Raw genomic sequence first — 27,846 nt, forward strand, 5'->3', positions numbered from 1 at the left:
GGGGAAATGAAACGTGGCTGGCTGGCTGGCTCGACGTGCTATGCAAGTGCTAGTGGGGGCTACCGCTACGGCCGTATGGACGCCACAGCCAAGCCAACCAGGCGCGTCACGCACTCACCACGCATCAGCACATGCGCCTTTTTTTCCTTCTCATTTTTTTTTCTCCCCACTCCCACTCCCTCTCGCCGTCCACACAGGAGTACAGGAGAGAGGGGCAGAGCAGGGCAAGGCAACACGTAGTCGCATTGATCACGCGGGGAAAAGAGGGAGGGAGAAAAAAAGGGAGAGAAGCGATGCGATTGCGTGATCTGCGTCACGGCCCGCGCCACGAGGAGTCTGTACCAAACAAACAAATGCTCCCCAACTCGCACGTCTGAAACCTTCCCCGCCTCCTGTTCCAATTGAGGCTGTCAGCGTCGGATGCTGAGCGTTCCTTCTTTTTCATATGGATTATGGGTTCTCGGCTTCTCGCGCGCACACACACGTATTTACCGTGTATTTTCGTTTAAAAAGTTATGTATAAACGTATTTTTATCTGGTTTTTTAAAAATAAATTGTCAACTTTATAGTTATTAATTTGATTGTTCGTACCCTCGCATATATAATCAATTAAACATGAAAACCCCGTGAGAAAAGAAAGCCCAAGTTTTTTTTAATAGAAAGAAAGTTGTTGCGTCGTTTACAGGGCTATTTGCCGTGTGTATGACCGCGTCTGCGTGGTTTTGTGACTGCTCCGTACTAGTAATCCACTACCAGATGAATTTAGGCTTAGATAGTTACTGTTGTAGAAGTTTCCTGTCTAAAGTCAGAGGGGACGATTGTTTGGAAAAATAAAAATCATTCGCTATATTTGTAAAGAAAAAACATGAATAAGACTTTTATATAGGTATTATTAACGATCTAACAGTCTAGGCTCAAAAATAAACCATAATAAAAAAAATCTAAAATCAGCTCTAAATTTAAGATTGAAAATTAAAAAATTGGCTTATATGTATAAGTGAAAAGATTAGGCGAGATATTCCGTTGACAGAGTAAGGCAAACAATCAAGCAACCATCATGTTTCAGGTAAACAAACCAAAGAACAGCCGCAGTGCAGGGTAAAAGAGGTAAAATTCGGTACGCATGTTCTCGACCTTTATTCAGATTTTACAACGCTCACAATGTAAGTTAAATGCCAAAGATTTGGCATACAGGGCGGAACTTTTATTTACGCTGTCCTCCACCGGACACGATTCCATTAGGCGATTCGTCAGATATCCTCTCGTACAGCATAGACAGCTAGCCAGCCAAGATTGACCAGAGAATTGTCTGGCTATTTTCCAAGGAGTCTATCTGGTCTGCACCAGGCTGCAGTGCTGCATTAGCCGGCCAATCATCGGTGCATGGGGACCTGATTTTTATTTGCTTCCTGTAGTAGCAAGCTGAGAATAAACTGCAGTGAGATACTTGTAGCTTTAGCCTTTGAAAATGATGATTACAACCGAGCTTTTGCTAATGCGGCAGGTTTGAAGCTTGCGATCCCTGTTATTTCTCTACCAGTCACCAGGCTGTTGATGTCATATGTGCCTTCATAAGAGTATATTGGCTCCAGGTCACAGAATGCCTACAGAGATAGCGACGATCACGAAAATCATTAAGTACTGAATGGTGGCAAAATGGTTGAGTTATAAGGTACATATGAATATCTCAATATCCTGCATGAGATCACTATCATCTACCTTTGCAACTAGAAAATCAGCCAAAATTCCATTCCCGCCCAACAACTCTCGACCAAGAGAAACCACCTCACGAGCCATTCTGGATGTCCAACCCTAAAGATGAGAAGAGAAATGAAATGTTAAACCACTGATATCTCAAAGCAACGCAAAGTTACAGTTACAGACAAAGTGAGCCTTTGCCAGCCATCTCACTAACCTTCCCTAAACTAGCATGCCCTGGTGTCATTTTCCCCGACTCATAAAGCTTGCATAGGCGCCAACCAACAAGAAGCATCGCTTGGATGTTACCAAGCATACGTACAAGTTTTTCTTGGTTTAGCTGAAAAGCTGCTAGAGGAACTCCAAACTGTTTCCTTTCTTTCAGATACCTATATCAGTTTGTGGAAAAAAAAAAGGTGAAATGCATATGGAGTGGCAAATATATAACCATAAAATGGCGAACAGATCCCATACCGATGGCACACATCAAACACCCCCATTGATATACCAATCGGTTGCCATGCCACCATGACACGTGAAATTGCGAGGACCTGTTTGAGCAGTCAAAAGTTAGTACAAAGACTGGATTACTCCATGCACCACATGTTAATATATAAGCATAAGTGAAAATGTTATGAAATATCAATACCTTGCTTATATCCTGAAATGAATTAACACCTGGCAATCGATCTTCCTCAGGGACAAATACTTTATTAAAAACTATGTCACCATTCTGAACCATTCTGAGACCAATTTTATTCTCAATCTTTGTAGCTTTCAAGCCAGGAGCACCTTTCCTCACAATAAATCTACGAAGAGTCAAACAAACTATTAGATAACACTAGTTCAGTCATTTATGCTTGAGTAAATTTCACAAAACTACAAATACTTTGACCAAAACATCATAAAACTACAAATTTAAGCTCGTGTATCACAAAACTACAGTGTTAGTACCAAATTTCTCAGGAAAGTACAGATTTAATGTCTTATATCACTAAACAACAGATTTAGTGGTGAAGATATCAAAGAACTACAGGATTTAGAGTTCTACTGTTGTCTTTTTAAGTTACAAAAGTTGTAGTTTTATGATAAAATACTAAATCTGTAGTTTTGCGACACAATGCATAAAGTCCGTAATTTTGTGAAAAAAAGTGGTGTTAAATCTTTAGTTTTGTGATACACACCCTTAAATCTGTAGTTTTGTGATATTTTGATCAAACTACCAATAGTTTCATGTTTCGTGAAATTTACTCTGCATGCTTCAACATCAGATCTGATGGTTTACCCATTTAGTTGTTTTGTATCTGCGTTCCTAGCTAATACCACGAGCACATCAGCAAAAGTACTGTTACCAATCCAGCGTTTTTGTCCATCTATGTGCCAACCACCAGGTACCTGTTCGATAACAAGCCACAAAATTTATGTTACCCAATACACACTATTACTTTTTTGCTTACCCATCAAAAGTTCATACATCCGAAAAACATACCAAGTTAACTCAATTTTAGACCTGCACAATATGACAATGAGGTAGCAAGACAAACTATCCAAATGCGGAGGTGGAGAATGTACTCAGCAAACCACACAAATTGAACCAACCAATTGTTTTTGTGATTGTCTTCTGTGGGATGTGCACATCAACACATGAGTACCGTTTCTAAAATTCATTTTTTTTTTTGGTTTCGGGGGTCTGATCTGATTTGTCATTTATGTATGGAAGAAGATAAAGGTGGACTTTAGGTTTTAGTTCCAAAACATTTTAAAAACTTTGATATAGAATTAAACTTGTTCTCATCTTACTATAACGCTGGAAACTGAATTGAATTCAAAAAGGAAAAAAACAAAACCTAAAAAAATAGAAGGAACAAAAAATAAGCATGCTCCCTGCAACAGAACACGCATACAAAACTGGACAAAAAAATATTTGGCATTTAGTTTTAAAAAATATATAGTGCTTCAAGTCTGGATTGCTGAACCTTGGTTGCTGTGGTTATCAAGGAGCTTGCATCGCTTCCATGATTTGGTTCTGTCAGTGCCTACAGAAAGGAAATATCTTTTAAGTGGATAGTGGATAGTACGTATCATTTACTCACTTGTATGAGCTGCTTACATTCAGTGTGGATATTAGACAATTCAACATACCCAGCAACCAACAGTGGTAAGTTGAGCAAGGGATGGCAGGTACTTCTGCTTCTGAACCTCAGATCCACAAAGAGCTGTGCTTCAGGAAAAACAGAGGAGCAAGCACGGTTCAGTAGTAGCACAACCAACTTTGGTGAGGTTTTACAATATGACTATACGAGACAGTATCAATTAAAAGGTTGTAGATGATTTTACCTATCGTGACCATTGCAAGGGAGGAGTGTACCAGAATGAATGTGGAGCAGCTTGCATCTACGCGTGCGATTTCGGCCATAGTAACAGCACTTGCTGTTATTGAAAGTCCTGGGCACCCATATCCCTGTAGTAAGGTTCACACAAAATGAAGTTGAGAAAATCTGGAGCACTGAAAACTAGAAGAAATGTAAGCACAATCATTTCTGTGTAAGCTTTAGCAATCAGGACAAATTTGTACAAAATACAGATCTATTTTACTAACATGACTCGTTCAAATCTGGCTACTGTCTGAGCACTGGTCTACTACAACTCTTAACAATATCAATGTTGCAGGTGGTCAACCTTAATTCAGTAAGGGTGTTAAACCTAAAGGTAATGTTTTTAAAGAGGAAAGTAAAATCAAGTTGCCTCAGTATTGTCTAGGACGGCTAATCACAATTAATTGGGCAACTCTATGACTAATTGTGGTAGAATTCAGTTGCCTTAGTACCGACTAGATCACTAGGATGACTAATCACGATTGGTTGGATGGCTTGAAAACATTGCCTAAAGGTACACGTATCCTGTTCTGACTTGCTAAATAGACTCGCTAAAGATTGTCACAAATAGTAACTAAGAGCTTGGCTTGATTTCTCTATGCAGATAGAGAATGAGAGCAACCTGATCAATCATCAAAGAAACACTTGACTTATCTTGGATGAGAAAATACGGGCTTTAAGATTATAGGACTTGTTCCATGAATACCTCCTACTCTGCTAGTCATGCAAAAAGGTAACTGGTTGGCAAAATCTTTACTTTTAATTCTTCTTTGAAAACAGCAAGCTTTTCTAAGCAAGAGTACTAAAGAAAATCCCTTATGTTAATTCTCCATCCTTTTGTGGAAAAGTTTGAACAGGAATGTGATGCACAAATAAAAGGTAACTGCATCATAGATAGATTATTACCTTTATTGTACCTCCAGCTACACCAAGGCTTGAAAGTTTAGGAATGGCACGAAATGGAAACTCTGCTTTCTCCCAGTACTGCAGTATCAGGTTGACAAAATGGTTATGATATCTTCTAAAGGAAGGTTATTATATGACCAAGAAAGTTTGTCAAGGGAATTAGCTAGTCAATCAAATTAGAGTAGATTAGTGTTTGTACACTCTTTACAGATTTCTTAGTCAGTTTTGTAATGAGCAATTTATAGCTAGGTAAACTTAAACTAGAATGAAATATGTAATATGATATTCCACAAAGGAAGTCAACTTTTCTCTGTTTTACATGATAGACAAACAATTGGTGTGATAATGCTATAAACATACTAGTTTGGGAATTGACATACCACTGCCATAATGGGTGCAATTTCTTTCTCCATTATAGCCCTGACCTTCTTCCTGATAGACTGTTCTCCAGTGGTTAGCAAATCATCAATCTGATAATAGTCTGATGCTGCAAATTAAAGGTGTATATAATCAGACACAAATTGCAGCATGCACCAAGTACCTTCTAAGTGGTACACCACAAATTAACTGACAACACTGAACCAAGGGTTGATTAAGTTAGCATTACTAAAGCAAAAAAAAAAAAAAAGGCTGAATAGTCCAATCCCTGAAAGTTAAAACACGACAGGTTGAGAGGGAAGAACACATGAATATAAAGCATTATAAAGGTCAAATAGTCTATTCTCGGTCCTGCACAAAAATAAATGACCAGCATACTACTAAGAACTAAATAAGCAATATGTTAGAAGCCAAAAGCATGTGATTATACAGTTTAGTTTGCACATTTTAGCTTCCAAAGTAACCCCTCCAAGGCTCTAATAATTGATAGTACACCACAATATTTCTTAATTGTGGTAGGACCACAGGAAAAAAAAACCATATGAAAACACTACAAATTTTTCTATTTGATGTTATTGACTTTTTTACCTTCTTATAAATAACCAATTTAAACATTTTTAACATATTAATAATACAGTAATATATTTATAATATTTTAAGTGCTTTCACTAACACATCTAGTAGATTAAAATAGTTTTAGAAACATTTACAATTAAACTTCAGAAAGATTTCATATCATTATTTTAGGGTAATAAAAGAAGAATCGAAGAAATATCAAGTCAAACTCTATAATTCTAGAACTATCAAGCGAAGTTCGATAGCAGCTACAGTTAAGTTGAAAAGAAGTGGCACGACTCCGATATGACCAAATGACCGTACCCAATAATTGATGTCAAGCTAGCGAGCGCAAGAAAACCTCTGTACAGTAATGAAGGTACTGAAAACTTCTAAAACAGGACAATGATACGAGCGGACAATAACGGTCAGGCTATTCAACAGGAATACAGGATAATCAGGCAAGGCTACGATCAGATCATCACAATTCCCCATCTCACATCACAAAGCTAGCTAATCTCCAGTAAGGAAGTAACCCAACGAAAATAGTAAAAGAAAAAACAGCATGTTGACCCCAAAATCTATAATCACAAAACCCCATAGCCCCACCTTCCCGTCTCACTTCCATGGTGTCACTATCAACACGCGCCCAAAGCCCAAACTCCGATCGAACGAAACGGGGAGAATGAATTTCACTTATTCCTCACCGGAGGGCGGGAAGATGGATGCCGGCGTGGCCTGGGGGAACGCGAGCAGGATATCCAGCGCCGGGAGGCCGACCTTGGCGCCATCCTCCTCGCGCCCATCTCCGCCACCACCTGGAGACCAACCAACCAATTAAATGCATCGAGATCAATCACCCACCCACACCCAACCAACGCCCGCACCAAATCGAGCTGCTTCCAAAGCCACGGGAGAAGAGCCAAGCCCCACCTTGCTTCCCCACCATCCGGCGGCGGCCCGAAGCTTCGCGGGCGGCGGCGAAGGCGGAGCAAAGGACGACGAGGAGGAGGAGACGGGGAGCGTCAGAGCGAGGCGAGAGGAAGAGTGGAAGAGACGAAGGAGCAGTGCTCTCTCCGACTCTCTCGCTTGGCTTGCCGCTTTATGTACGGCACCGGTACGTCCGACGTGTCTCTTGGTCCCACATGTCATTGAGACTGAAGAAACCAGATAGGCGTGGGGCCCGCGTTGCGGAGGACCCTGCCTTTACCGCTCTGCGCCCACGGGAAGTAGGGAGCCAACTGGTGGTGCCCCACCTGTCAGAGAGAAAGGAGCCTGTCGTGCTACGTTTTTTTTTGCCACCTCGATCTGGATAGGATTGTCATTTATTTGCATCATTTTTGCCTTGTTTTTATTTTATTATCCGAGATGAGCCTCGATTTTGACTGAGTTCCTTTTTGATGGTTTTGACTGAGTTCACTTGTTGCAAGATGATCCGGCTAGTTTAACAGAGTTGCTACAAAATTCAAACAGAAAAACGAAACACGTATGAACTAGCTAGCGCTTTGCAAACTGCACTTACATGTTTAATATTATAAGATTTTTTATCATACTTAAGGCTACCATTTTTTTGTTTTTTAAAGTTAAATAATATATTTACAAATAAAAAATTATAGATATTTTTTATATACATGATCTTAACAATATGGAAACAAAGTCTAGAAAATAATCTACAATAAAAAATAATCTACAATAAAAAAAAATTAAAATCATCTCCTAATTTAAAAAATTCAAATTTTGACGTATAAAAATAAACATAAGTAAAAGTGGAAAGAAGTTTGTAGAACAAAAGCAAAGAGAAGAGACGGTAAATCATCCATAACCAGTATATATAGATTTGTTCAGATTACAGTACATAGTTGGACAAGTTCTATTTTTTTAACATGAAATCTGCACAAGTTGTGCGATATACAAACATTATTGCTTCGATTCTCCAGAAAACAGATCGACGCTACAATGCTACAATACAGTACGTGCGTAAGAATGCACGTAGTGACATGCGTCGCAGCTGACGTCAGTCATCACACGGTGCGGTTACACGTACTCGCGAATACAACACTATACAATAGTGTAGGTATATACTAATATACATGTGTTGCTAAAATAGATTGGAGCCAAACATAAACAGCTCCATTTTTAGTCACCTCTCTCTCTCTCTCAACAGTCTCCTCTCGATTCTTGTCTGCATCAACACAATTCACATCCCAGAAAAATAATTACAACAATAATAAAAACAATCTCTTGTATTTGTCTCTTGATGATGTGAGGATTCTTGTTAGACAGGGGTTGTGTTGGTCTGTTGTTGATGATGCTAGTTTTAAGTGGTTTTATGAAATTAGCTAGTAGAGAGGTTGGTTTTGTTACGTGTTTATATAAATACTGATTTAGACATATTGTTATAGTACTGTTTTGGATATATTGTTATCTTTTCTGTTAATGAAAATGAAAGAGGTTGGTTTTGTTACGTGTTTACATAAGTACTGTTTTGGACACATTATCTTTTCTGTTAATGGAAATGATTTTGCTACATGTTTACCTGAGTACTGTTTTAGACATTGTTATCTATTCTGTTAATGAAAATGAAATTGTTATCCTTTCTGTTAATGGAAATGATTTTGCTACGTGTTTACCTGAGTACTGTTTTAGACACATGTTTTAGACACATTGTTATCTATTCTGTTAATGAAAATGAAATTGTTATCCTTTCTATTAATGGAAATGATTTTGCTACGTGTTTACCTGAGTACTGTTTTAGACACATTGTTATCTATTCTGTTAATGAAAATGGAAATGGAAGGGGTTGCGGCCCTTCTTTCTAAAAAACCAATCACTTCAGTTGGTCGGAGAAGAAGAGGTGTACGTTGCGTGCGTGTTCCTAGCATTTATATGGCGAAGGCGTCGAGGGCGAGGGTGGCGCTGGTGCCCATGGTGCTTGTGGGCCTGATCCTGGGGTCGGCCCACCCGGCCCACTCGGCCCGCGCCACTCGGCTTGAAGGCCGAGGCCCCCGTCGCCAACGTCGCCGACGGCGAGGGAGCCGTCAAGGCCGCCGGCGAGGTCTCGTCGGCGCTGAACATGGAGGAGGCCAACACGTACTCGCGCGGCTGCACCGCCAATACCCAGTGCCGCGACTGAGCTGAGATAGACATGCGTCTTGGCAATTGTATATTATTAATTATAACTACTAGTATGTTGTGTATATCCCCGAAAAAAGGGGGAAAACTAGATAAGCCATGTTAAAGTGAATTATGCTTCATCTTTTTTTTTTTTCGTAAGACCCAACTCCAAGCCGTGTGCTGATGCAAACTGAATGGTGATATGATTTGCCATCTAATACATAATGGTCAGGAATTAACGCCAAACTGTTTTGCGTCAGAGGACAATACAATGATACACTAATTACCCCATTCGATGCTTATAGAAGTGAAAATTTAAATTTTAGGTCCTCATTTTTTGATTTATTTCCCAAAAAATATATTTAGACATGTATAAAAAATAATTTAGACTAATATGTACATATTGTTTTAATGATTAAAACCCCAAAATCTACTCCGGAATTACTAAACTCTGACTTACCAGAGAGGAAAGAAGAGAAAATTTAGACTTTTCTTATTTTGTATTTGCTTTTAAAAGTATAAAAATATTTTAATAGCTAATATTCAAATTATTTTTAATTATTTATATTCCGTGGTACTCCTTATATAGTAGGATCGATATCTGCATGTCTTTTGACTACATATCGATCTACAAAAATTTGCAGCCAAAGGAGCTTAATCAGTACATCCATCACATACATCCGACATTCTTCTCGATGTATTTTATATAACGCCGTTATCTATTAATTCAAAATTTATATATCAAAATACAGAAAACTATAAAACATAGTTAAAGATCATATTATAACAAACTAATTAATAATTATATAATTTTTTAAGTAAAATATATGGTCAAAAATACTTAAAATTAAGTCGACGCCATATAAAAAATATGAAAAATATGGAATTGAGTAGGGGAGTACGTGATGCATATCACGATATGCATGGTGTACTTATCTTATTAGCAGGGGAGTACGTGATGCATCTTACACGCACGCCACACGCCTACCATGCAGCCACGCGCGTGTAAGTACGGTACGTACGTCTCTACACTAGGATACACCTGGAAACTTATACAATAACACAACTTATACAATAACACAACTATACTACACACTATATGAGCGATACGTACGTCGTACGCTAGGAAAGGCCTACGTAGCTGGGCATCATATCACCGGGTGATCTCGATCTCACTTGCGGCCCAGGTCCTTCTTGACCTCCTTGAGCGCCTTCTCGTCGGGCTCGATGAGCACGGCGCCGGCCTCCTCGTCGGCGCGCTCCTTGCCGGACTCCGCCGTGCGGCTCAGCCCTCCCTTCTTGCGCCCTGCACGTACGTAACTTACATGTATATTACTTAATTGTAACACGAAAGAAATTAACGTTATTAGTTTAGGATCAACGAGAGAGAGAGAGAACGGGCCTTCGGCGAGCCGCTCCTGGGCATCGAGGCTCTTGCCGCCGGTGCCGCTCTTGATGACGGTCTCGCCGGCGTCGCGGGCGCGCTGGTCCAGCTCCGCCCGGATCTCCGGGTCCTGCAGCTCCGGCGCCTTCTCCGCCTGCTGCGCCATCTCGATCTCGACCGATCCTACACTACCTCACTACCACGTACCAACGAGAGCTAGCTTGCTTCTTCAAATATACTAGCTTTTGCTCGGCGAGACGATAGTCACGATACACAGGTGAGATGCCTTCGTTTCCGCGGCTCGGCGTCCTACTTATACAGGGGCCGCGAGACGGGCGGACACCGCGACGCTCGTGCATCCACCACGCTGCGCGCATGCGCCGCTGCTACGTACGTAGCCGCGTGTGCGGTTTAACCGAGGCAGCAGAGCAGCTGGTCGCGTGGTGGCCATGCGAGCGGCCGGAAGGGGTCAGGTGCAGTGGTGGTAAAACCACGCGGCGAGTTGAGCTCGCTGCGGCGGCGCGGCCGCGAGAGGGGAAGGGGGTTTCACCTTCACCGCGACAGGTGGGGTGGCGCGCCGTCCGTCTCGGCGAAAAAGCGACGCGTGTGTAACTTCGGCGGTGGGCCGTGTATGGAAAGAGCAGAACGCATGACTGTTTAGCGAAAGTTCGCGCGGAGAGGTTTTGCATGCATTGTTTTCGGTATATTTTTCTTAAAAAAAATATCAGGTACCACGTTCTACCCATATAAAATTTACATATTCGACTTCAGTTATACAGAGATTTATTTTTTAATTTTAAATCCATATATTTATATTAAATCATGTAAAGTTTATTTGTCTAAGTTTATAAACATTACTATCTCTATTATATATTATAAGATTTTCTGTGATTACATGCATCAATACATCTACATCTATGTATATATATGTTTTGTATATGTGTCTATATTAATTAGCACGTATATAAATATAACTAAGTACGTTATTTGTTCGGAAACCGTCTGTTTGTACGAACGTTCGTACGATAAACTCACCCAGGAAAGACGTGCGTTTTTTTGTCGGAGGCAGAAAAAACAAAATATATCTTATTTTTTAATAGTTATTTTATAGTTTAAACAATGAATTAACTAATATAAAATTAAAAACGAAATATAAGTTTATCTATTTTTTCAAAATATATTGTCTAATTGTTGGATAACATTCGCGTAAAAGACAAGAACGAAACATTTGTTCCCCCGGGCTTCTCTGGATGATGAAGGTATACGGGCCTCACGTCCGGCGTTGCCTCTCAACGGGCCGGCCTGCTGGCTGCGGCCTGGTTGTAGTATAAAATTCGGTCGAGATGTCCAGTTGCACAGGTCTCGGGACGGTAATGGGTAAATACCCATCAGGTATTGTTATCTCGTACCCATACTCACTAGTAAAATTCAATATCATTAAAATGCTCATACCTGTCACGGGTAAAAAAATTTCCTTATACCCATACCCGCTTAGGTAGCCTTACCCGTCCGGTCACCCATATACCCGCAAAAGTTCAAAACAATCTAAATATCACAGTTTTCATATAGTATATGCATAGATGCTAGATACTTAGGACATCACACATTCATATAGTGTGATGAAAAATGTATGAATGGTTTAAATACGTATGGTTTTGGTTAATTAGACTAGGCTAATATGATATTAGACCATGACATGCATTTAAACTTGTGGTTATTTATTACCCATGGATAAACGGGTATGGGGATCATAAGAACGTTTCTATACCCGCGTACCCATCGGGTGAAAGTATTTGTCCAATTACTTACCGACGGGTAATATATTTAGCTCATACCCATACCTTAATGGAGTAAATACCTATCAGGTCTTGGGTCCCTGTTGCCATCTCTCGACAGGTGTGTGGATTGTGCAACTAACATGGACAAAATAATTTGAAAACTATCCGAATGCAACACCTTTACGACCGAAAATCATCGTTTACTTTCTTTGTGGAAGGTTTTGCATAGCATTTCTTGAGTCGTCACTTGCTGTGTTCTGTATTACTCTCTCCATTTCACCACATAAGACTTTTTACCTTAGCTTACCTAGATTTATATATATATATATATATATATATATATATATATATATATATATATATATATATATATATATATATATATATAAGCTAGACAATATGAAACGGAGGTAGAATAAAATATTTTAATTATATATTAATTTACTCATAAACCAATATATGTGTTTTATATACGTCCATATCTATGAGCATTCATATAAATATTTTAATTATTTGTAATAGTTTGGCGTAAAGAGAAAAGGGTAGCAGTAAAGGTGTAAAAGAGTTTGTCATGGCGAATGAGGTGTCCCGTTACCGTCTTGTATGGAAATGTATATACTGATTGTCAAAAAGGAGGAGTGACTATACATAGCACGTCCAAAAGGGGGCAGTAGGTTTTCATCCGCCCAGAACGTCAAAAGATCCTCTAGAACAAGGTTGCAATATATTACTCCCTTTCATTTTAAATAGATAACACATGTGGCTTTGTTTAACTATTAGTTTTGCTTAAAAATCAAGGATAAATATGTGAAAAGATATAACCGATGCATAAAATGCTATTATTAATAACAAAACAAGCCACAACGAAATAAATAATACATGTATAATTCTTTTAGTAAGATAAATAATAAAACATCACATCAAAAGACAACCACGTTATATATTTGTAAAAATGGAGGTTGTAGTTTAAAAGGTCTTTTTGGCCAAATGCACGTGCAACTTTCGCGTAGGCTGCAAGAACTCCCATATCTGACCGGGAAGTTTCTTCACGCTTTCAGCTGTGATATTCCACGGTCTCTGCGTAATCAACAAAACACCATTGGTCTCTGTATAACACTTTCTTATACGAATCAATATTTTACACATATGGAAGCTTTTGCCTGATGAGAATTTTGTCACATGGTCAAAAGGTTCCTTTGATCACTCTGACGATGAACAGTGAAACAAGCCTGCTTCGTTCAACAAAATCGGCAAAGACTTCACCTTGCTCAGACGAGAAAGAACGTGGTTGTGTGCATCTCTTGATGATGCAGAGGTATGTGGAGATGTTTTCTTCAGTTATCTCAAAAAAAAAGGACAAGAAAGAACACATCAATCATCAGATGTATGGATTAATTTCAGAAGCCAAACAAACGCCAGCGCAGGCACAAAGGACGAGCAAATCATGCAATCGATTTGTCGTCTCGCTCTCTCACAGACAGTGTTATTTGCGGCTTCCTGGGCAGCTTGTCGCCTTGGTGATGAACTCCCAAGTTCACATGCAAAGCTACTGGAGTACTAAGCCAGTGAAACCATGAGAGCATCCTTCTGGTTAATTTCTTGAATCATTTGTACCTTGGCATCTTTTCTAGCCATCCCTGTTCATGAGTCAATGGTGAAAACACTTGAGTTGTACATGCCAGATCTCTCTGAAGAGTAACCTGAATGAAGTTCTGTTCAAGTACTGGGACAAAACTGACTAACATTGGACGTTAATTCTGGCCTCACATATTGCCATTGGAAAGATTGGGTAGAAGGACTATAGGACACGAAGAAACACAGTAACGATGAGATAAGTTCGAGTGAACAGTGTTTCTGCTGTGAGATTCAGATAGCAAAAATTGACGCATTCGATGACAGTGTTGAAACTGAATCATATGCATAAGCACAAGACCTGTCAATCATATAGGATCCAAAGGCCTCCCTCCTGCGAAGTTGCTTGTTAATGAGTGTGAAAGAGAAGTGTTTGCTTCAGCTAAAGGCCAAGAGTGTCACTGTTGGGAGCCTGTACACCATGAAAACTCATTTAATCGTGTCTCTATCCCTCTGTCTCGTTCAGAGGAAATGCTTGAAACATTAGTCAATGAATTGCGTGACTTTTTCTGACGAGCTAACCAATTCCAGAAGAGGACTCTTGTGGCTTGCCTTCTGCCTGATCTCCATGTTTTCAGAAGTTCCTGGCCGATCACATGCCCAGAGAGTAATTCATCAAGCTTACATAGCATGAAATATATCATAAAACCACAGATAATTGCTGACGAGTTAGTGTAAACATTGCTCTTAACACTTCGGTCCTTTGTGTACTCTTTTATCCATTGGTAAAGCACAAAATAGTTTACCCACAATTTGACTGGAGTAAAATGGCATATATAGTCAGTTACACATGATAAAGACTCCCATTGTTTTGCTTATGTTTCTACTTATAAGACAAAATTTGAAGTTTATTTTGTAGTTTTTTTATTGTATCTTATTTTACAATATTTGTTTTTGGATCACCATGGATGTGCATATAAAATGTTTTTCACTCATAAATTATTTTTGGTTGTTAATAAGCTGTTTTAATTTTTTTTTCAAAAAGTAACACAACGAGAGAAAATTTTTATGATAAAGTTATTTTTTAAGATTAAAGAATATACTTTTTCCATCCTCTACATAATACATGCAGGGGGTGATTGTTCGGCTATTTCATGGAAAAAACCAAACGACATATTTACAATGAAAAATAACTTATGAATAAAATTTTTATATACGTATTCTTAGCATAAGGCTGAAAAATAAACTTCAAAAAAAAACTCTAAAATCAACTCTAAATTTAAGGTTAAAAATTTAAATTTTGGTTTATAAGTATAAGTAAAAGCAAAAAGACACGAAAGTGGCACTCAACCAGCTTATTATCTGAAAAAGTACTTAATCAGCCATTATTACAAGGGTACAAAGATGATACGGTTATACTGTCACAACATATGGTTACAGTCTGAAATAATCTGAATCCTTATCAGAACAGACTCGTAACAATTTGTCAGACTTTTTCTACACATCCTACTCATGACACACTCATGCATGCCACCTCATCCATTGGGCCCCAGGAGGACAAACCATGCCAATCCAAAGACACTTTCTCTTAGTCTTTTGTGGGGAACACATGTAAGAAAAAGGGATGCATATATAGGGTGGTTGGCCAGTAAAAAGTGTAGAACACTTAGCATATCAATTATCATATACATGGAGTGATCACATCTCACACACAAGCATATCTCTCACCCAAATTCCATCCTTGAAATGAGATGACAAGACGCTGTTGCACTAGCTATTGTAAGCAGCATCGGCCTGCTCCATCTCACTTTCACTTTCGTTTCCTTGCTTTGATGCATCATTTCTTGCCAATTGCAGTTGTTCTTGATGCTGTTTCTCTATCTGATCCGTCCCATTTCCCCCTGTTTACAGCAGTCACAGCCGACAAGAACCAGTAGGTAAAACAAGTAGGATGCAGGTTTGAATGGCTGAATGCCAACCTCTTTTGCAACTGCAGGAAGGGAAGGAACTCCAAGAACTGCAGCCATACGATGGCTGTGATCCTTCAGTGTACAGAGGCTCAATTCTGCTGCCCCGGCAGGCCAGCTCAGCGGCGGCGGTCGAGCCGGCCGGGCTGCCGGAGATGTCGTCCTCGTCGGGGTCAGGGAGAAGCGCGACGGAGGCGAGAGCCCTGAAGATTCACAGCGAGGCCGAGCGGCGGCGCCGGGAGAGGATCAATGCTCATCTGACCACACTGAGGAGAATGATCCCTGACACTAAGCAGGTTTGTGTTCTTACCTTCAGTTGTTAAGCATTCAGCAAGATGTTTGCAGCAACATCTGGGCCATTTCAGAGTTTGCTCGCAGTTCACCAGTGATGTTTCACTCAAAAACATTTTTGTGATCTTGTTAGCCAACATAGCTTCTTGAAGCTAAAGTAGATAGAGGTTAGATATTTACTATTAAACTGTTTTTCAGTCGTAGTTCATACAAAACTTTGAAACTTGCAAGAAAGTCAAAAAGGCCAATAGGAGGCATCTGATAGAAACTTCAGGCTCACATTTGATCACATTTCATCAGGCTTTCCCTCTCTAGTTTGGAATTCCCTAACAGGACAAATGCTAGCAGCCTAGATTGCTATGACTTTGAACACCAAGTTTCAGTTTTTATTCCTGCACTGCAGATGGACAAGGCCACCTTGCTAGCCAGAGTGGTAGACCAAGTGAAGGATCTGAAGAGGAAGGCAAGTGACATCACACAGCAAATGGCCCTTCCTCCAGAGACCAACGAAGTCTCCATCGAATGCTTCACCGGAGACGCCGCTGCAGCCGTCGCCGTCGCTGCCACCGGCAACCACAAGACCCTGTACATTAAGGCTTCCATCAGCTGCGACGACCGGCCGGACCTCATCGCCGGTATCACCCAGGCATTCCATGGCCTGAGGCTGAGGACAGTAAGAGCAGAGATGACCACACTGGGAGGTAGGGTGCAACATGTGTTCATACTGCACAGGGAGGAAGAAGGCCTTGCAGGTGTGAGCCTGAAGTCTCTGAAGGAGGCTGTCAGGCAGGCACTTGCCAAGCTTGCTTCTCCTGAGATAGTATATGGGAGCAATCACTTTCAGAGCAAGAGGCAGAGGATCCTGGAGTCACATTGCTCAATTATGTCCATATAGATTTCAAGATTTGTTTCTCTTGTGGGATTCTTTTTCTACTAGCTGAGAAATATGTATGAAATGATGAGAAGAATCTTCATCTCTGAGAGCTATAGGTCTTGAGAATTGTGTGCCTGAATTGCTGCTTGCTGTGACAGAATTGATGTCTGAACTGTTGGTAGTGCTAGTGGTTGCAATCCACAAGATCATGACCCCAGCCAGGGCATACTTTGGGTATGCTGTAGTATGACTGTGTGTACAGAAATATTCTTCTGGGAAGTCACATGATTAGTTTGACAATTCAGCTTGCGTGCTTGCGTAGAACGACTGACAACATAACACCTTTTGAGTTTAGATTGGCTGACTGATTAGAATAGGAATCCACCTTGTCGTTACTTTTGGTTCGGGCCGAGTTTTCCAGACTGCCGGATGCAACTTTCAGGCGTGTGCTTACAGACTCTATAAAACCCATGTACCAGAAGAGTGATCCAGAGAAACATACATAAGATTATTGTTTAGCCTAACAATTTTCTTATGAGACGCTGCTCTCACTGCTCGACAATCAAGAGAATTATTAACTTTTTGCCACTCTTATGAAGCGGTGATAAAAGATTTACCACTGGACATATATATCATAAATACATGATGGCCCACATATTATAATCAGCGAGTGATAAATCTATTATTATCCAATCTTAAGAGTGACAAATAGTTAAATGCCCAATAAGGGGAGTCAAGAGTATTTCCAAAGAAAAAAGGTTCAAGGGAAGCCCGAAGCCTATTCTTTGTTCTTCAGAACAACCAGATACAATGTACAATGCATAGCCAAGTCAGTTGGAACATGGATAAGAAACACAAATCATGAGTTGGCTAAAGGAAGAAAAACAAAATCGATTTCAGATTTATTAACAACAACAATACAGGCATCCGTGTCTGAAATCATTTCTATGAAGGAACCATGAACACTTACAACAGCGGTTAATTACATGCACAGTTTATTGAGACCCCTGACATTCTCCTACTCAAAACATCACAAGTAGGAGACCTGACGTACTCACTGAGGATTCGGTGGGCGACTATTTGCAGCGGAAACTCTGGAGCCCCACTCAAGAAGCTCCTTACTGGTGTCATCCTTGTGTACAATGACCTCTATGAAGCACAAGCAGTCCTTCTTAGGCCCCTGAGCTTCCTCAATTGCTTCTTTCAGCTCCTCCTCAGTTCGGACCTGCAGATCCCAAATTGCAAAATTTCATTGCCATGTGGTTTTCCACTATTTTAAACCACGATAATATGGGCTACAGTTGTGCCACTGACCTTAGCCGTATAGCACTTCCCCTCGCCATTATGGAACGCTTCCACCACACCGGTGTAGTTCCAATTCTTGATGACATTGTAAGGACCGTCATGGATCTCCACCTCGATGGTGTACCCTCCATTGTTTATGAGAAATATGATACTTTTCTGCCCCCAACGAAGCATTGTCGACACTTCTTGTGCTGTTACCTGAGTTCCAGTCAAATTAAGTTATTGCTGCATAGTTTACAGAACCTCACAAAGAATTCGACAGATACTGAATTTTTGGAACCTGAAAGCTTCCATCTCCGATGCATGCAATGACACGCTTATCCTTAGCAGCCTGTGCATATCCCAGGGTTGCACCCACTGACCAACCAATTGATCCATATTGCATTTGAAATTCGTACCTGTCAAGAGCAAACACTTTTTAATCACATGACCAAACTAAGAAGTCAATATGAAACATTTTTGACACCATTATCTAATATTGAAGATTTATTGGTGAAAAATGACATGATATGTATATGCCTCTACTGTATTCCTACAGTGGGCCAATTTTATAAGAAACTATCAGGCAGGAGTTGTATATCTATCTTAAAATACATGCATATATTTGGTTTGAACAGGAACTTACCCACAGCCTTCTGGTAGCTTCAGCTTCTGGCAATTAAACCAAGAGTCTCCGGTCTCAGCAATGACAGCCGAGTTGGCTGACAACATTTTCTGAATATGCTGGAAAAGTATGTTCACTCTCAATGGCTCTTCCGGCTCAGACAAAGGAGGTTCACCTGGAGGCACATAAATCCGACGATAATTCTCATATGCAGCTGTGTTCTTCTTCAGCCGTGCTGAAAGCGCATGCAGGAAGTCCTTCATCAGAACACACCCAAATGCAGGTCCATGCCCGATCACCACCCGATCTGGCTGGACGATGATGGCCTTCTCCTTCTTGAGGAGGAGTGAATATCCAACCGAGCTGTAGTCATTAAAGATTGGGCCAGCAAATAGATATGCATCAGCTGACTCAACGATCTCAGCACAGAACGGAGTGCTCACAGCACCCCAGTATGTGCCGATAAACCTAGGATGGTGCTCTGGCACAAGACCCTTCGCAGATGGCATGACTGCAACAGGATAACCACAGGCATCAGCTAGCTCTACAAAGGATTTGCATGCTTTGGCTACCCTCATTTTTGGTCCACCAACGAGGACTGGCTTAACTGATTTGTTCAAGAAAGCTGCAGCAGTTTCCACTGCTGCCTCAAGGTTCATCTGGTTTGATAGTCTGGCAAAGAAACAATTATCCACATGAGCAAATGCAACTATTATTATTATCCCGTCATCCTTACGCACATATAGAACCATGCCAACTTACCTTGGGGAAAGGAAGAAAGGGACAGGATGGCGGCTAAATGTGGGATGTGGGATAGAAGGGAGGTTGCAGCTGATGCTTATGTAAACAGGCTTGCTTTCCCTAATTGCAGTGGAGATGGCTGTGTCAATCTGCTCATGTGCATCCTCCAAGTTATTCACCACGGCCTGTTATGTATTATTAAAATGAGATCAATTCTTAGAAAAAATGCAAAAAAATAATTACTATATGACTTGCATCTTCCCCCTTTCCAGCAGAACCCTGTAGCTTTAAGTTTGGAAATCCTTTGCCAAAAGCAGAGGTTTGGGTTCTAAAAATATATCTTTACCATTCAATACAGCCATGCAGGAAAATATTCGCACACAAAAGCGGCAGATTCCAAATAAAAAATATTAAACTTGATCCAATAAGGGTACAAAAGCAATGACCCACCAATCAAAACAAATAACTGATGCAGCAGGTCACAGGCATGGCAAGATGAATGTTTTTCTCAAGGCAGCATAAATAATGCTTGAAGCTCTTAAACATAGGCATAAAATGTTGTAATATTTGAATGTGTAATGACCAAATACCATGATAAAAGTTTCTGTATATGAAATTTAAAGAAAAATGAAATTATTCTTAAAAAATGCTAGAGCTTCTATGGTTAAAAAAAAAAAAAGCTGTGTACTAAGAAGATCTGTTTTTGGTCTTGATCTCAAGAAATGGTACATCCGTTCATATATAAATACTTCTACTTTCAAAACTTATAAACTTCAGATATAATTTATAACTGGCAATATAATGTGCTGGTCTTCTGGACAACCAAGATGAATTTGTATGCTTAGAAATGTATTGTTGTTATAAATAGCAATATAGTGCTGCACAACAAAGATTAATTTTATACTTAGAAATGCATTTTTGTTAAAGCTAGCAATATAATGTGCTGCACAACAAAGAGAAACTGGATGCTTAGAAATGCATTGTTCTGCACAGACTTGATACATGACAAAATTCAGTTATTAGAAAGTTCGAACTTAAAAACTGATTCCTATTAGTGATGTACCTTGCCCTGATAATGAACTACTCCAGAATTTCCAGAATAAACACAATCACTCTCCTGAATTCCACCAACAAAAATCGGGCTTTTTAACTATTTGCCACTCTTACGGAGAGCCACTATCCAGATGCCATCCTTCCAAAAAAATTTACACAAACACCACGCGTAAGAGACAGCAACTATATAAATTATCAATTTTGCATATGTGGATGTACATGTCAGCTCGCCAATGTGGATCAGTGGAATGAAATAACATTTTTGCCCCTAGGGAAGTGAATACCGGAGTACATCGCTCTCTTTCTGGTGCGTTTCCCCCACCCGCCTAGCGCCGCCGCTCCTCCCGCCCACCGCTGCCCCGGCAAGCCCCGCCGCTCCATCAGCCCGGCGTCGCCCCAGCTAGCGCCACAGGTCCGTCGCCCGGCTAGCAATGCCGCTCCTTCGCCCGGCGAGCGCCGCTGCTCCGTCTCCGCCGAGCGCCGCCGCTCCGTGCGCCGGCGGCCCGTGCACCCCCGATCACATCGAGCGCCGCCGGTCCCGATCCACGCCAAGCGGCCCCATGCATTCACTAGTGAATGAGTTGATGTATTTTGATGTGAACTGATGTACGAATTGTTTATATTTTGCTGTGAACTAATGTATGAATTGATGTGTAGCATGGTATGGTCAATATTATTAGCTTGTTCTGTTATGTGTGACCTTGTATGGCCTACTGGATACTCATATATTGATGTGTGACCTCATATGGCCTACTGGAAGCTTCATATGGCCTACTACATGCTCATATTTACTGGATGATGCTTATTATTCAATTTGTTTACATGTTTGTTGGCTCTGCACATATATATGTCTGTATACTTACTGAAATTTTACTGATGAATATTGTTTAAGTTTTGTATATTAGCTAAAGTATTATATTATTAGTTGCTAATGTATATTAGCAACTAAGTTTAGCCAGGGTGGTCACACAGTCCCAGCTCAGATCTTTCATTTGTCAAGCAGCCCGAAAACAGGGGCAGTATGTGTCATTTGACTCCCCTGGTCCATGTTGGCAAGCTGATGTGTACATCCACATGTGTAAAAATGGTAATTTATATAGATGGTGTCTTTTACATGTGGTATTTTTGTAAAAAACTTTGGAAGTATGGCATCCGGACAGTGGCTCTCCGTAAGAGTGGCAAATAGTTAAAAAGCCCACAAAAATCCCCAAAGCAGGCAAGGCAACGGGATACATATCTTACAGCTCCCAGCAAGCATACAGCCAACATGTTAAATTTTGATCCTAAAAATACCTCGCGCTACAACCCAATCCCTGAAACCTGAAGAATGGGATTACCTGATAGCAAGTGACAGTCTGGAAGCACCTGAGCTCCTGCGTGAAATCAGGCAACCCGATGGTGTGATGCAGGATGCGGTTGCTCCCGTAGTCGTTGCTGTTGGGCCCCCCAACGATGCACACCACGGGCAGGTTCTCGCTGAACGCGCCGGCGACGGCGTTGATGGCGCTGAGCCCACCGACGGTGAACGTGACGGCGCAGGCCCCGACCCCGCCGCCGCGCGCGCGGGCGTACCCGTCGGCGGCGTACGCGGCGTTGAGCTCGTTGCAGCACCCGACGAGGCGCACCCCGCAGGGCTCGGCCTCGAGCTCGTCGAGCAGCGTGAGGTTGAAGTCCCCCGGCACGGTGAAGACGTCGCGCGCCCCGACCTCCGCCAGGCGCCGCGCGAGGTGCCGCCCCAGCGTGGCCTCCCTCGGCGCGGTCGCCGCGGCGGGAGCCGGCGGGGGCGACGCCGCGTCGGACGCCGACGGCACCGAGCCGATGGTGGTGTCCATGTCGGAGGCGGCGGCGGCGGGCGGCGCGGAAGCGAGGAGAGAAGTGGAGAAGTTTCCTTGGGAGAAAAGTTGGTTAAAGGTTGCGTTTTTCGGTTCTCTCTTCTCGGCGTGTCGGACAGTTGGAGGCCAGTGGATGGAGACGAGCGGTATTTATACGAGTTTTTTTTTCTGTTTTTTATTTGTTTTTGTGAAGAAAAATGTTTGTCGTTTGTCTTTTTTTTTGTTTGAATTTCCGTAAACAAGTGGCGCATGCTGTGGCCGTGGACTTTCGCTAGACGACGAGAGAATAATCAGAACACAGTACCAAATTAACCATCTCGTTTTGATTTTTATTATCGCAAATTTCAAAGCAATTTAGTCAGCCCTACGACTAGGGTGGTAATGTGCCGTTTAATTTAGCCTACAAATATTAAGGTCTAGGTTCAAAAAAAAATACTTAAAATTTATAGAGTTTTGACAGATAACTACTCCTACCTACGACCAATGTAAAAAAAAATGTGAACATATGTGCCATTTTCATGTGAATCAGCAAAAAGATTTTAGAAAAAAAAATCGTTTACTAATCAGCAGCATACAACTTCGTTGCCGGTGGCGCCCGTTGTTTTCTCGACTTTCTCCGGATCGGGTTGCGGAATCTATCCCTTTTTCTAGAACGGCGTAAATGTTGGAGAAGAGTAAACAGGAGGGCTTTTGACTAAGCGTTGTGCGTGTGTGCTCTAGGATATTCTTTCTTAGAGCATCATTAACCGTTTATCTAAATTTAATCATTTATATCTTTATTTGGATGATCATCTAAAATATTTTCATCCTTTATATCTCTTTGTACTCTAACGGACCATCTATATATGACATCCTCTATATCTATTTGGAGGGTTGGAGAGAATATAGATGATATCTAAAAATAGATGATAAGATGCATGTTCTGTTATATCTCATTGGACCTCAGTACTATATAACTACTCCAGCTTCGCTTTTGATAGTTTTTTTGGCCAATGCGTGTCCCAGTCTGGATAAGATTGGCTGCCACATGCTCCCGGTCCAGCAGCCCTGGTTTAAAAACATAAACAAAACCGCTTATTACTGATTAAATATTAATTTCTAGATAAAGTTTTAATGTGTGTTCCTTGTAACCCAAAAGTAAAAAACCCTAAAATTAATTTCAAACTTAATTTTTAAAAATTAACTTTAAGTTTATAACCTTAAGAATAATCGAAAATATGGTGAGCCAGGTCACTGTTTGGGTAATACTGTACGTAGCTGTTGGTTAGAGCAGGCAAAACAGTGTTCTTTTAGAGAGGCAAAACTGAGTTGTTATTGCTCTGGAAATGACATTAAATAGTGAAGTGCACCAGCGGTCTCTAAACTTGTATATGCATGTGTCATCTAGGTCGATAAACTCTCAAAATATATTTTTAGGTCCCTGAACTTGTCCGGGGGTGTCATATAGGTTCAAACAAGCTCCGACCCGCTCCATCCGCTGACGTGGCATGCCACGATGGCGACTACGAAAAGGGAGAGAAAAGAATAAGGAGGAGAGAGAGAAACTGACATGTGGGACCCACATGACACCACCAACACGTAGGCGCCACCGTGGCATGCCACATCAGCGGATGGAGCGGGTTGGAGCTCGTTTGGACCTATATGACACCCCGGACAAGTTCGGGGACTCAAAAATACATTTTAAGAATTAAAGGACCTAGATAGCATATGCATACAAGTTTAGAAACCGCGGATGCACTTCACTCTTAAATTAATTCGTACTTAACTAATTGCGTTGTTTTGGCTTAGGGAAGTCCTCGTGGGCCTGTATAATTAAACTACGTGACTGCAGGTGGGTGACGTGTTAGTGTGTTGGCCTAAAAAAGATTCGTCTGGTGATTAAATGTTTGAAAATTTTAATCTAATCAATTAAATCCGGTTATTGTCATTGAATGATAATCTGAAGGCATGCACATAAGTCAAAAACTTCAAACACGTCATCTCTCCCAACCATCCATGCATTATGCGTGTGTTTGACAGAAAAAAATTTAAATGTTTGATCAATAGTAAAAATCGAAAAAAAACAAGGTGATGTGCTATGTTTTTTTTCACCGGCTGGCTTATCAACAGTTTCCTTTTTTTTTTTATAGATAAGCGGTGACTTTATTAGTAGCAGCAACAAAACACAACCAGAAATCCGTAAATGGAAATACAAGGATATCAGGTGCCATCAATGATTAGGATAGTTTTCATATAATTAAATGAGCTATAATGTGGAATGAAAGATAATGTGATAAGTAATTTAACGAAAAAAGAAAGAAACCATGTTTTGCATGAGACATGGTTTGTATATAACATCCAAGGTATATGAGATATATGTAACATTAAATTCACATGTGAATTAGCAGTGTTTACGTTGTAAGAGCGATGACTAGTGACGTATAAGGTATAGAAATCATAACCAGTGTCTTAAGTAATGATTGCTTTAACCATCGATACCCCTAGGCTCGTCCGCTTGTCGTCGTCCCAATAGAGCCGAAAGAGCCAGATTCAGGCCCTGTTTAGTTTCTAAAAACTTTCTCAAAAACATCACATCGAATCTTTGGACATCTAAATGAAGCATTAAATATACATAAACATTAAAACTAATTGCACAATTATGGGGAAAATCGTGAGACGAATCTTTTGAGCCTAATTAGGACGCGATTAGCCATAAGTGCTACAGTAATCAACACGTGCTAATGGTGGATTAATTAGACTCAAAAGTTTCGTCTAGCGTTTTCCAGGTGGAATCTAAAATTTGTTTTATAATTAGACTACGTTTAGTACTTCAAATATGTGTTCAAAAACTTGATGTGATGTTTTTGCAAAAAAAAATTGCAATCTAAACAAGGCCTCAGTAAACCGCAATAGATGATGAGGGGCCACTAAAGGCTAGTAAAAGTTTTGGAGCCACTCAGCCACCTTGAGAAGCATCTCGTAATCAAGACACGATGAAAACAATGTAACTATCGGGCATCCTCACCAGACAAAGAGTCCAGCACCATCAAACAAGCCAACAACATAGGCAGGAGAGCCAACATCAATGATAAGTCCATCGGGGATCTAGAACCAAACTAACCTCATAGGAGCATCTCTCGTAAATGCACCAGCGCCATCGCCGGACTACTCTAAAGGGGCAAAATACTCTCTAGACCTTCCTTGGATGGAGCACATCGAAGCCAGAGACAAATCCGAGATAGAACCCGCACAATGCCTCTCACTTCCATTGTGAGCAAACCTAACCTACCTAAACTTGAGCTAGAAGGAGAGAGTAGTACATTAGTCGTCGGTCTCACGGCTCCCCTTCCCTTGTGGCGCCAGAGTGGCCACCGAAGGCGAGGAACCGATGAGATCAACTCCATCTAATCAACAAATGATGCCTTTTTTCCGTGGCAATTTAGCTCAGTAGAGCTAAATCATCCTCAGCCCATCAGTAGATAACTTCCTTGTGCCCAATTACAAAAAGGCCCAACCGATTGCTTGCATGTGGTATTGGTATGCAAGGACACATCAAATTAAGGATTCAATGACTATGTGTCGATGTTGACATGTGTCCCCAATGCGCCATCTTGATAAAACAATATCAATTTGGACACGATCGTGTCTCTATGAGTGTAGGTGTGAGACAACTCAAAGGTTGTGTCTATATGTTGGAGAGGTCATGCCCTTGTGTCTTCACTCCTAGCTTTGCGGTTCCCCCAACACCTCCTCCCACACAAACTCAAGAAAGCATGGAGATGATAGTTGGGAGAATCGATGGTCCAAGAAGAGGGAGAAAGGAACAACGGTAGCTAGAAGTAAAGTACCAAAGACATGCTCACTAGAGTTGCCATTAAAATGTTGCTAGAATTGCCACATGGAGTTTGCATATGGTACTAGTATGCAAGGACACCAGCTCATGTGGGGCAGTGACTGTCAGAAGACTATTCTTTGAGCAGGAAGGTCAGTGTATCCATTTCTGTGTTTGGCTCAAGGAGCACATAGGAAGATGCTATAGACATAGTATAGAGTAGAGATGGAGGAAAAGGAGGATGCATAGAAGAAATCCCACGAACAAATCAATTTATATAGATTCGAGCCGCGTAGAGGCGTAATACCCTATACCTATTGTGTGGATGGCCGAGTATGATTTTGATAAAATACATGTAGGACAGTAGGAGGGAGCTTCATGGAAAGCTGCCACACTATATCAATGGAAGTTGGACATTCGAGGCTATTGATAGATTTTGATGACAATAAGATTGAAGAAGATTTGTCCATATCTCTAGTGCATTGTCAAAAATTGGAGGTCCTTGAAATCCAAAACAATTAGATTAGTGTTTCTTTTACTTGCTGGGAAAATGCACTTCCTATAGACTCCAAGTCCTCATGTTAAAATCTAACAAGTTCTTTGAACAAGTAATACCTTTTGTTGCCAAAGACAAGACTCGCAAATTTTCAAGTCTTAAGGATCCTAGATCTAGCCTCCAACAACTTCTCAGGTCCATTGATTGAAGAATGGTTTACAAGGCTAAAGCCCATGACGATTGGATTTGGTACTGACATGTCGGTGATGAAATATGAAGGTTATCAAAACCAGGTTCACCAAATTAACATTGTAGTCACATAAAAAGCGTTTGAAATGACAATCGAGAAGATACTAATAACCTTTGTATTCATAGATGTTTCGAACAACGATTTCCATGGAAGCATCCCTGAAGCTACTGGAGAGCTAGTTGTGCTAAACACACTCAACATATCTCACAACTCACTGACAGGGCCAATTCCATATCAACTTGGTCATCTGAACCAAATGGAGGATTTGGACCTGTCCTCAAAATGAGCACTCAGGAGTGATTCCACACGAGCTAGCATCGTTGCACTTCCTGACGACACTAAACCTGTCCTACAACAAGCTGGTGGAAAGAATACCAGAATCATATCAATTCCGGGCATTCAGTAATAGTTCATTTCTGGGGAACGAAGGTTTGAGCGATGAGATTTGCTCCGGTCCAACAAAAAGTACCTCGAGATACCAAATCATTTCTCACCATTGGATGTAGCTGAGTACGATATGCGCTATTAGATCCAACGATCAGAAGTGATTTGATACTGCGAGATATCGGTACCTCGAGATACTTTTTATTGGACTCTAAAATTGCTCATGACCTTCCATTGTCAGAAGGATGCAGCAACATGAAGCTGAAATGCTGAATGTGACTCTTTCTAAGAAAAAAAATCTGCAGACATCATGCTGTTCCCTTTTTTTCTGGAATAGGATTTGGCCTCGTATTTGCCACTGTAATCGTAGTAGCATGGGGAGTCCCCATTAGAAAACGGACTATACTAGCGCGGAGAGCCCTCTGAATTATGTACTAAAATGAACTTTTAAGTATCAAGGTTATTTGCAGTATGTTTC

At 40.9% G+C, this 27,846-nt stretch overlaps 5 protein-coding genes across 7 annotated transcripts; 2 read left to right on the forward strand and 3 right to left on the reverse strand.

The window, feature by feature from the left end:
- Nucleotides 1-986: 986 nt before the first annotated feature.
- On the reverse strand, nucleotides 987-6,974 carry LOC102699828 (acyl-coenzyme A oxidase 4, peroxisomal-like). Its single transcript, XM_006645460.2, has 13 exons — nucleotides 6,846-6,974; nucleotides 6,620-6,730; nucleotides 5,360-5,466; nucleotides 4,980-5,057; nucleotides 4,036-4,159; nucleotides 3,841-3,914; nucleotides 3,675-3,734; nucleotides 2,984-3,093; nucleotides 2,348-2,507; nucleotides 2,173-2,249; nucleotides 1,916-2,087; nucleotides 1,720-1,812; nucleotides 987-1,604 (listed from the first exon to the last, which is right to left on the reverse strand). The coding sequence occupies exons 1-13, from the start codon at nucleotides 6,859-6,861 to the stop codon at nucleotides 1,476-1,478; spliced, it is 1,311 nt and encodes a 436-aa protein (XP_006645523.1). The 5' UTR covers nucleotides 6,862-6,974; the 3' UTR covers nucleotides 987-1,475.
- Nucleotides 6,975-10,198: 3,224 nt separating this feature from the next.
- Nucleotides 10,199-10,576, reverse strand: LOC102699539 (em-like protein). Its single transcript, XM_006643717.1, has 2 exons — nucleotides 10,429-10,576; nucleotides 10,199-10,332 (listed from the first exon to the last, which is right to left on the reverse strand). Exons 1-2 carry the CDS (start codon nucleotides 10,574-10,576, stop codon nucleotides 10,199-10,201), a joined length of 282 nt encoding a protein of 93 aa, XP_006643780.1.
- Nucleotides 10,577-15,419: 4,843 nt separating this feature from the next.
- LOC102699816 (transcription factor bHLH106-like) lies at nucleotides 15,420-17,094 on the forward strand. Of its 3 annotated transcripts, none has more exons than XM_040525448.1 (3): nucleotides 15,420-15,539; nucleotides 15,675-16,023; nucleotides 16,422-17,094. In XM_040525448.1, the coding sequence occupies exons 2-3, from the start codon at nucleotides 15,724-15,726 to the stop codon at nucleotides 16,911-16,913; spliced, it is 792 nt and encodes a 263-aa protein (XP_040381382.1). In that variant the 5' UTR covers nucleotides 15,420-15,539; nucleotides 15,675-15,723; the 3' UTR covers nucleotides 16,914-17,094. The 3 variants fall into 3 exon arrangements, with proteins under 3 accessions (XP_040381382.1, XP_040381379.1, XP_040381377.1); XM_040525445.1 differs by having other exon boundaries at nucleotides 15,432-15,539; nucleotides 15,618-16,023; XM_040525443.1 differs by having other exon boundaries at nucleotides 15,432-15,539; nucleotides 15,672-16,023.
- Nucleotides 17,095-17,775: 681 nt separating this feature from the next.
- LOC102700093 (pyruvate decarboxylase 2-like) lies at nucleotides 17,776-22,542 on the reverse strand. The gene is made up of 6 exons (XM_006643719.3): nucleotides 21,933-22,542; nucleotides 19,564-19,727; nucleotides 18,823-19,473; nucleotides 18,478-18,595; nucleotides 18,207-18,395; nucleotides 17,776-18,117 (listed from the first exon to the last, which is right to left on the reverse strand). Exons 1-6 carry the CDS (start codon nucleotides 22,425-22,427, stop codon nucleotides 17,947-17,949), a joined length of 1,788 nt encoding a protein of 595 aa, XP_006643782.2. The 5' UTR covers nucleotides 22,428-22,542; the 3' UTR covers nucleotides 17,776-17,946.
- A 4,098-nt stretch (nucleotides 22,543-26,640) lies between these two features.
- On the forward strand, nucleotides 26,641-27,794 carry LOC107304515 (receptor-like protein Cf-9 homolog). The gene is given in 5 exon segments (XM_040526745.1): nucleotides 26,641-26,736; nucleotides 26,869-27,264; nucleotides 27,266-27,413; nucleotides 27,514-27,604; nucleotides 27,674-27,794. Coding segments are annotated over 5 exon segments (852 nt in total).
- Nucleotides 27,795-27,846: the final 52 nt, after the last annotated feature.

This window comes from Oryza brachyantha, chromosome 1, assembly GCF_000231095.2.
Source record: "Oryza brachyantha chromosome 1, ObraRS2, whole genome shotgun sequence".
Lineage (NCBI taxonomy): Eukaryota > Viridiplantae > Streptophyta > Magnoliopsida > Poales > Poaceae > Oryza > Oryza brachyantha.